This window comes from Plectropomus leopardus, chromosome 9, assembly GCF_026936395.1.
Source record: "Plectropomus leopardus strain MGB_pleo_1.0 chromosome 9, ASM2693639v1, whole genome shotgun sequence".
NCBI classification, from domain to species: Eukaryota; Metazoa; Chordata; class Actinopteri; order Perciformes; family Serranidae; genus Plectropomus; species Plectropomus leopardus.
This window is the reverse complement of record NC_142184.1, coordinates 13,409,311-13,420,092: the sequence shown is the minus strand read 5'-3', so window position 1 is coordinate 13,420,092 and position 10,782 is coordinate 13,409,311. Positions and strand designations below refer to the sequence as shown.

Sequence of the window (10,782 nt, the reverse complement as noted above, 5' to 3'; positions counted from 1 at the left end):
AACGGAATAGAATGATCACTCCGAGGAAATAATAGTGCATCTGGACATATAATATTATAAGAATGTGAAAATCAACACGATTTCCCACTTTTTGTAGTTTGTATGGTAAAGTCAGGTGGGACTTTTTTAGCAGATTGCTAAAAAAAAAAAAAAAAAAGAAATCTGAAGACTACCTTAAGTGTTGTATTTCTGTAAAGAAAATATATCACAAAGTGAAATACTTTGGACCTCCATACAAGAATCAAGAATCCCAACCTCAAATCACACCCTCAGATAAAATGGGACATCTGCTAAGGTCAAATAGGACAGTCATGTTTGTTTGTTTTTAAATGGTTCAATCCATTTATCAATTCAGCCATTAATTTATTAAATCATTACTATAACCCAGCTATTCATTAAAAAAGGTTCCCAAACTTTTCTGCCATGCTTCTTTTGCTGTCTATTTCCTTGGTGCCATATTGTCTGCAATGGACATGTGTGTGCTTGCATGCACTGTTGTGGCTGACATGGACTCACTGCATCATCTTAAAATGTTTTAAGTGCCAAAAATACTAGAAATAATTTCACTTCAGAAAAGTGTCCAATTTTAGCTTTTTTTTTTTGGTCCCATTTTACCAAAATGCATTAAGTACTCCCTCAAAACACGTTCTCCTAAAAAATAGTCTATTGTGAACATATTTTAATTATAAGCCAATTAGCCTAATAAAATACAACATCCTACACCCATTGTTTTGACATTATCCTTATTGTTTTAGCAACAGTACTATTAATGTCAAAAACAGAATTTTAGCATGCCACATGGCTTCTTTGGTAAGTTCCTGGACCAGTGTTTTTTTTTACTCTCTGCTCTGCCCACCCAGTTAGCTCAAACCAATCAAAATGACATTTGTAGAAACAATACAATAATATGTTTGGTGACTGGCTGCTAATACTTGAAGCGCCCACGATGTAAAACCTTACTTGTGCCATTTTTCCCTGAGTTAACCTTATCTGTACATTTGCGCATGTTCACAGTTATTACTGCATTATCTAAGTATATTTAGAGCTACATAGCTTCCAATTAGATGCCAAGTTATTGACTAACATTCTCTCTTTGCTCCCAGAGATGCCAACAAGTCACACTGATAAATCAAGCTCATACAGCCAAGCTTCATTAGACATCACATGATGTTTGTGATCTTTGTCTGCAGAACATTTGGATGGCATAATTGTATTATGGCTGTAATTGCTAAAAATTTGATGTTCTGGTCGGCCCTAAATAGACTGCAGTGAATTTTACCATTTCAGTATCTCTCCAGTTTTCTCTTAGTTTGATCTTTGGGATAATTGAGGCAAGAATAAATGCCTCAGCAGATGAATAGAGCAATCAGACTGGCAGCCGGGACACTGGGGCCATTGATCACTTTGTTTCAGGGGTCTCCCTTGACTAATCAATGACAGAGATGAGTCAGTGGCCCCATTATTAGTTTTCTCTATTCATTATAATCAAATGCATGAGCAGCTGCACCACTCACACACGATGAAGACCCCCCAGATGCTTGTGAATGTCTTTTCCAAATGAATAAAATGTTCATCTCTCATTTAATTCACAGTGACTCAGTTTTGCATATTTGCAACTTGTGAGCAGTTGTGAATGGATCAAACAGTCATACTGTACATAATGTCTCTCTAAATCCTTGTTATTAGCTATCTGTTAAACATGTTTACATTTATGAATGTGACTTGCATAACTTCATACTAATAACAGCTTCAGTATATTGATTTTTTTCTGGCACAGTTTTAACTGTTATCTCGACCTGTGCTTGGTAGTCAAGCCACCCCAAGAGACACACGTATAACACAGGACGATTGAACGCAAGTTCAACTCACCACTGACCCACTCATGTGATCACTAATAACCTGGACACGTGAGCTAAGTGGCCCTGGAGTTGGCTAATGCCCAGTGGGAGCTGTTGTCACTCTTTTGTGTAGCCCTGCCCTCCTGTGGAGCCTAAAACACGACCAGGCGGCACTGATAAGCTGCTGACCCTCGGAATGGCAGCCAAGTAAAAACATCATCACATTTTAATTCCTTTCGCAGATGTTGTACAAATGGCAAAGATTACATAACACCAATGACCACCTGCAGTGACAGTCTGTCGCAATACACTTTGCTGTTTTGCCAATTACCACTTCAGAAGTAAATTATCCCGTGTGGCATTTTAACTACTACAAATGCTGCTCTTAGCTGAAGTGTACACTTTCAACAGTCTCTGCATGAAAATAAATCATCTCTGTAATAAAAAATCAGTTAAACAGAAATGACTCCCTAAATGCTCCATGCCTTGAACATATGAGGCCCTCTGGACTCCAGAGAGATGTCCTCATATCACAGGCAGGGACAAAATGACCTGTTCTCCCCACAGTAGTTGACCCCTCCTTCCTCTTCTGGGGCCAGAACGCCTCAGTTCAGTTAATGGCTCTCAGCCTGCGAGATAATGTCATCTGACACGCTCTGATTTGGGAGAGGTAATTGCACCCCACACTGTTGTAATTTCTCATTCATGCATGTTTGAATGGTGACTTATGCCACTACTAATTGCCCAACCCTACTGACTGTGACCCTGCCTCGTAATAATGTACCTAATGGGCACTTTCACTGTTTCACACTCAGAATATTGAATTTAAAGTTTAATACACTGTGTTTATTATTTGTTCTCTGAGCAGAGTGAAGTCATTATTGCCTCAGTTCCTTTGATAGAATAGCCTTAATATTCTTCAGGGTTTTCATTAAAACTGATGCCAGTGATGGTGACTTCACTGTCTGCTCGGGCCCCCTGATGCAGCAGGCGTTAACGCTATCTGTTCATTGTGTGATGCATTGTCCTGAACTTCTGCTCTTGTTTAAACAGGTGGGCAGACCCTCGTTGTGTTTGCTGTAACCTTTGTCAGTCTACAGAGGTAGTGTGTGGGGTGGTCCCAATTGATATATTGCATGCCTCAGTCCATTATCCATTCATTTAGGGGGGGGATTTTGCAAGAGCTTGAATGTGGATTTAGTCTTACACATCATCCCATTACAGAATTAGGTTAGATTTATGCAAGAATACCAGCAACAAGTAAATACAAAGTGCCAGATGATTACTCTTAATCTTGTAATAATAGTTTTGGCATATGTGGTTAATGACCAATAAAGGCAGACTCTCAAAAGCTTTTTTCTTTACTTGTGGACTCAAATATGTTCTCTTACAACACACTGCTGCAGGTCTGTAAGCTGAAGTGAAGAGAGGAAGTCTTTAAAGTAAACCAGCAAAGACATGGCACTGTGGCTCTGCGGGGGGCTACAGCAGGGGAAATTAGGACCCAAATGTAATATGGCAAAAGTGACTCCCCACCTGGGTCTTGTAAAGACTTTCCAGGGTGTAGTTAAACGACATGTCAGCTCTGCTGTGGGGCTACAGCTTTTGGCTTGCAACAGCAAAATGTTTAGCTCCACTTCACCTCTGCACTTTAATACTTTACACAGTCGAATGCTATATCTAACGTGGTCAAGAGGTAGTCTAATGTCACAAACTACACTCAGATTGGCTATTATTAGTCTAGTTTTACTTTTTGTGAATTCGAATGAGAAATAAATCTATTCAATCTGGGAATAAAGAGTTTGTATACATTAAATGTGAAGGCGCATGGAAGCATTTTGCTGAGATTACACCTCCATTGTCCGTGATCATGAATGCATAGAGCAGCAAATGCAAACCCACTCAGCTCTATCCACCTAATAATGTCTACACCATGGAAATGGCGAGGGAATTTACAGCACGTAGTTAAGGCTGTGTAAAGGGATTTGACCCTTAAAGCACAGCTCTGCAGACCTGCCCTGTTTGACTTGCTGGAGATCAAGCTGATCTGAAAGGGAAAAGAAATGTGACTTCTCAAAGGAAATTTTATTATTCTAGGAAAATATTTTTTTTCTATAATTCTTTTGGGTGAAAAAATATCAGTCAACATGAGGTTTAGCAGAAGGCAAGGAAAGGAAAACTTCAGAGTCAAGACCCTCTGGCCATCTCTTGTCTTATCACACACAGAGTTGAACCAAAGTCCCACCTCCTTGTTCTTTTTTTTTACGTTTCTTATAGCTCCCCGAGGCAAAGGCTGATTCCACTGGATAGTAACACCTTTTATTATGCCTACCTACAGCAGGTTTTTACTGTGCCTCACACCTAGGGGACCTTTAAGCTGCGTTCTTCCAAAACTATTTGAAGCAGTGACCCTTATAAAGCCTATTACATTTCTGGTGAAAGCTGAGCCACCAGCTGAGAGCACTGCCATTGAGTAACAGTTTAAGTAAGTGCCCCAGCCTTCCGCACCCACTTGTTTGGACCGAGCCAAGCATGGTGGCCAAGGAAGGTTCCCGACTCCACACCAGGAAGGATGTGACTGCTTATGCATGCCAGATGAGTCGACACTAGATGGAATTTAAAAGCAGCTGCAGCCATTTGCGACACAGGAAAATATTTTATGTGCAACATATGGGTGTCGCCACATTGTGGCCTAATAGCAGAGGTGAAAGGATTTGATGTATTCAGAAGTGGTATATAATGCAACACCACTGTGCGATATAAAAGTAGGTGGATATTTAACCCCTTGGAACTAAAAAAAAAAATCCCCCTTTAAAGGGACAGTCCAAAATGTTTATTTTTCCTCTAACCTGTAGTTCTATTGATTAATCTATATTAGTAAGGTGTGAGTTGCTCAGTGTTGAGGATATTGGCTATAGAGATGTCTGTCTTCTCACAAATGCAATGGCACAAAATGGCACTCAGCTTGTTGTGTTTAAAGTGCCAAAAAATACATTTTAAGAACTCAACAGCAATGTCTCTTTCCAGAAATCATGACCTGGTTAATCAAGATAATCCAAAGACCCTGTCGTGAGCAGTTTCATGTAGGAACTATTTTCTTTCTACCGAACTACACCTGCCAACTGTATCACCGTGCATAAGGAAGCGTGCATCTGTAGCGGTCCTTGTCCTCCTCTTGCGTTGTGTATTTAGTGACAGGGCAGACTTTTTCACCGTTGGCACGCTCGCCGTTTATTTCTCATCTGGACTAACCTGGCATGGAGATTTAACACACAGTCAGTCCAGTTCGCTGTTTATACATACACATACACGACTGCAAGAAGTAAAATGAAAAGAAAGTGCAAGTTAGCTAACATGTGTAACTTTAGCCATTTGTAAACAGAAATAAAAGACAAATATCGTCAACTTTTTTTAAAAAAAAAAGGTTCGACCGTACGGGAGCTTTATGATTCAAAATACAACTTAAACCACTCCTTAATATTAAAATGAAAATAATTAATATAAAACAAAGACAGAGCTCATACTCATGCACCTACCCCGGAGGCAGCGAGGTCCGACTGTTGTTACCCCCCGGGTTGCACGACCCTAAACCACGGGGGTGCTGCCTTTACTTACAATAGGAGACCCCAGTTCCCGTGTTTTGTAGTGTGTTTTATATGGCAAGTGGGATCACATTATCTCTTAACTCCGTTACACATCTACTGCAAGGTCATCTAGCACCACAGAACTAGATAATGTTATAACTCTATAGCACTTATGTTTACATGTCATGCTGTCACAAGCACAAGCCTCCTAATCAATGAGTAGATGTGCACTTCCTTCTGCAAAGTGAGATGGTTGGCAGGTGTAGTTGAAGTAGTTGATTAAGTGTTGTGCAATCAGCAACTGTTAATGGTTATGACTGTTTAACTTCCCAAAAATACAGTCACAACGTCAGACAATTTTAATAAAAAAAAAACATATTTCCAACTATATGAGAATTTCCTTTTTAAAATGAATATAATGGTTGCTGAGCTTCAAGTCTGCCAGATTTGGACTGAGGAAATCACATAGATCTATCAAAGAGCTATCCAAGGCCCAAAAACAACTCTGCATTACAAGAGCTTTTCCCTTTCAATGAGTTCAGTCTGGTGCTGCACTTTGTGTCGTCTAGACACAAGCCTCCATGTGAAGTGCTAGAGACACAGAGCGTGACATTCAGGTATTGTTTTCCATGTTCTCAGACATTACATCATGCACTCCTGACATCAATTGTACATGCACTGCCCATGGAGAGGGTACAAAGATGAAACTAAAAGTAGGGCCGGAGCCTACTTGGAGCAGCTTTGCCAAAAATAAATTAAAGTTGCTGTCTTCTCAGGTTTCATTTCAACTGACATCATTGTACTGAAGAAAGATGTGTCATCTTATTGCAGCCCAAAATAGCTTGAAAAAGTTAAACCAAGTTAGAACAGCTGTCGCTTTAGATCATATTACTTTTGTAGTGTGAATGTACTGTATAGGTGAAGATTGCTGCAGTTGCAACTATATGGTTGTTATTAAAACCAGCCTATTGGAACACAGCAGCAGTCAGTGATGGGCTTTCACTGCTAATGCATTCTGACTCAAACAATATGTCACCTTTGGCACAGCGCTGCATTATGTAAAACACTTCAAAACCACAGTGTATTCGCTAATCAAGCTGTGCATCTCTCTGTGTCTGGAAAACAAGAGGCGCAGACCAGGAGGGGCATTGCTTTAATAACTTCAAAGCGGATGAGAGGTTTGGATCAGAAATAATGCAGCCAGTTGAACTCAGAATGTATAATTAACATTCTGTTAACAATTCATGTTGTATCGCAGGACCAATTTTAATGCCAGAAAATGATCTCACACACAAACAAACCAAGGGGAGATTAGATATTAGATGTTATTAGAATTTGGCGCTTGGTTTTTCACAACATTACACTGTCAAACATGTTGGAATTTTCAGCAATAGTCTTTTCAACCACTGTTATTTTGTTAAATATTACAATGTTTGAAAAGCACTGATGGCATTTCCTTTTTAAAAAAAGAAAACATATCTAATTTGCTGAACTCGTCCCCCAGTCATTACTGTCATCTGTGCCTGAGTTAGAATAATACACTATATATATATTTATATATATATATATATATATGTAGCTGTCAGTGACACCTAGGGGTGAAAAGCTGTACACTACATGTTCTTGACTGAATGCTGAAGACCCAGACAGCTGAAAGATGCAATGAAAGAATGACTGGCAGTCAAGCATTCATGATGGTCTGCCTTGTCTGGTTATTCAAATGAATTTGTAGTTTAAAATAAAACAATACAAAATCAATTGTTCTACACAAAAAATATCAAGTTACTTGTGTCAGCCAACATCTAAATGGCCTGCACTTTATATCAATTAACCATGAAGAGCAGCCTTTTTCTGTGGAGGGCAGACTAATGATTGATACATGTCCTAATGGCTTTCATTTATCTCACATGGCCAGAGTCCACAGAGAGGTAAATCTATTGGATGGGTGTCAAGGAGCAGCCAAACAACTTATCACTTGTGCAAGAATATACAAAGTTGTGGGATCAAGTAATGAATCTTGTCTTCGTGAATAAACAAAAACTGTGTTTTGACACCATGTCAGTGAAGTGTCACTTCAACTTTAGGTCTTTTCTGTAGTCATCGTAAATGATAGTGTTGTATTTGACTGCATTATGGTGTGTAAAGTTTTGTCCACTATGACATACAGTACATGACAGGGACGAAATATTAGAGATAACTCTAAATACACATGACACAAGTAATACAACCCAACACAAAGAGCTTACAAGAGCTTTAAAATCTACACTAGAGATGTTGCTAAAATCTGCACATAAGCTTTAGATAGATCGATAAATTTAAGGGTTTGGGTGCTGTATAAGATTGTATATATGTACCTACAGCACGAAGTGGTATCTCAGTGGTATCTATAGGAGCCTTGAAATCTACACCACAAATGGTGCAAAAACTGTACATAAGCTTGAGATAGATGGGGGAAATTTAGGGGCTTTTCTGTTGGATTAGATTGTATGTGTATATACCAACATAGGCCTATAAAGTGGTTTGTCAGTGGTATCCACAGGACTTAAAGTGACACTCAAAGTTGAACTATAGGCATGCCAAAAGGGGATACAGATGCTGCTTGACAACATCTGGGGATTTAACTGAATTCAGTTGTATTTATATAGCCCAATATCACAAATTTACAATCTACATCAGAGGTCTTCACAACATAAGACACCATCTGTCCTTGGGCCCTCACAGAGGATAAGGGGAAAATAAATTGATAAATAATGGGGGAAATGGAAGAAACCTCAGGAAGACCAACTGAGAGATCCCTCTCCAAGGATGGGCAAACATGCAATGGAGGACATGTGTACAGAACAGGCCAACATAATAAAATTACAGTATAGACCAGTGGTTCTATACTGGTGGATCGTGGTCCAAAAGTAGGTCATGTTTCAAGTCTGCATGGACCACAAGTGACTTGTGAACATGTCAAGTTTGTAAAAATACATTGTACTATAACGTACAGGCCTGCTGACTTTGTTGAGGGCCTAATTGATCACGCCAACTTGTTTTTGTTTACTAACATGCTGTGTCTTTGCAGCAATTTTATGTCAACAGTCTTAAAGCAATAACATGTACTTTTCTGTTTCTGGTTGCAGTACTATTAATTTACTTCATTTGAGTTATTGCACTTCAGTCTTGCAGTGAGCTATGTTTTATTTCACTGGTAATGGTGGTAATTTATCTTATGTGTGGACCTTGAATAAAATGACTAAGGAGAGATCTGGACACTGTGGCTGGACCTGTTAGGAACCACTAGTATAGATTTAGGGAAGGTTGGAGAAAGAGAACGAGAGGCAGACAGACAGAGATAAATGTTGTTCTTATATATTTATATATCTATTGTTATTCAATGCATTGTGTTGTTGATTTTAATACATCATTACTGAATTGTACTATACCTGATGCTTTAATAGTAATAGTAATAATAATAGGCAATATTGTTCAAATAACATTAATGCAAAAACAGCAATTTGAAATTGAACTGGGAGAGAGAGAGAGAGAGAGACAGACAGACAGACAGACGACGTGCAGTCCCATTTTGTGCACATACTGTCATCTTTATATAAACAAAAGCAACTTTAACTTAAAGACATAAAAATATTACTTGACCCTATTGCTCAATTAGACGGATTCAAGATTAAAAAAAGTGCAGGAGCCGAGTGATTTTACACTTCAATGGTGCATAAACCTATTTATTAAACATATTTGCAGTTAATTAAATTAAAACAAACCAAACACACGATGACCAAAGGGCTCTCTGCTATTGATCTGGGGTCTGCATTTTTTTTCTATTTAGTTATCCAGGCTCGCAGCCTGGGCTTATGTAATTAAATTAAAACCAATTTAATTAAATCTGAGCCTAATTCAATTAAAATCGACAGTTGGACAAAAACAAACGGTACCTTTAAGAAACAGCGTCATCCTCGCCGTTGCCCACCCCCGTCTATGACGTAGACCCACTCCCGGCATGCACACTAGGGAAGTCCAATTATTGCTAATGGCGGGTATTTGTAGCAAAAATACATTAAGGTTTTGTTGGATCACTGTATACATTAATATAATACTCGGGATTCTGAATTAGCAGTCGCTGTGTGTTTCGTAACATCTTCGAGGACAACCGAAGCGGAGGACGTGAAGTAGAGCACTCGGGGACATTGTAACTGTTGTCATCATGTGTCTGCTGTCTGTTAACTACTGACACAAACTGAAACTGAGTGGGAAGACAGCGTGTGTTTGAAAATAGCTTTCACAAGTGATGCTAGCTTACCTAAACGATCCACGATTCCCAAACTACTGCACAAATAGCTAACCTAATGGGACGAAGGAAGTTTAGTTAGTCCACAAAGTTAGCGTTCATTCATTCAACCGTTAGGATCTCTGCCATAAATCTCATGAAACGGAAATGGTTTCCCTCAAATCGTCAGTATTTGTTTTGCTAATGTCAATCACCGTTATTCATGTGAACGGTTCGTCCAAACTAAATATACCCAAAGTGTTGCTACCGCTTGCCAGAAGCACAAGAATTAACTTCACGTTGGAAACCACTGAAGGTTGCTACAGATGGTGAGTAGTGTGTGTGATCAAACTTGAGGGGAGCTGAGGGCACGAGTGTCGGATTGCATGGGTCAGGCCACATGGCCAAGTACACTGTGTGTGGGCCCAACAACAGCTAAACCGTTTGAAATTAAAATGGATATCTGAATATCCTTTAGTTTTTCTTGAATATCACTTACCTTTAAAGCTATTCAAGTTTACAGCAAAGGCATAACAATTATGAGCATGTTACTCCACCCTAAAGGTCCAGTATGCAGGATTTAGTGGCATATATTAGCACAAAATGTATAAAATATACATAATTATGTTTACTAGGGATGCACAATATTGGGTTTTTAATTTTTAAAAAAAATGTTTTTCCAATATAATAACGGATCAATATATATCTATTTTTTCCCCACCTACTTTTTAAAAAAAAAAAAAAAAAATTTATAATGCACTAAGTGGATTTTAGAGCAGTTTCTGAAGAAACATTTTTTTCATTAATATTTTATTGAGCTTTTTTCATTTTAACAATGTCCCCTATGGTCATCAAATCAAATGATACACACACATAAGGATAAATAATTAAACAAAGTAATAATTCATTTACATAAATGAAAATACATAAGTAATTCTAAGAAGAAATTTTATTTTTATTTTATGAAAAACCACATGCTACACTGAGTGGAACTGTGATAATAGTCACATAAAAATATTAGTAGTTTGTTTACTTTGTTATTTTTGTAAAATTAAAACAAAAATTCTTCAGAAACTGTATTATTTGGGTAAACACA

At 38.4% G+C, this 10,782-nt stretch overlaps 1 protein-coding gene across 2 annotated transcripts in view; it reads left to right on the top strand.

Moving 5' to 3' along the window:
• Nucleotides 1–9,397: 9,397 nt before the first annotated feature.
• nup210 (nucleoporin 210) overlaps nt 9,398–10,782 on the top strand; it is a 39,961-nt gene continuing 38,576 nt past the window's right edge. For both annotated transcript variants that reach the window (XM_088082010.1, XM_042491630.2), the window contains exon 1: nt 9,398–10,015. In XM_088082010.1, coding sequence (XP_087938136.1) covers nt 9,855–10,015 — 161 coding nt within the window. In that variant the 5' untranslated portion in view covers nt 9,398–9,854. The remainder of the gene's footprint in view (nt 10,016–10,782) is intronic.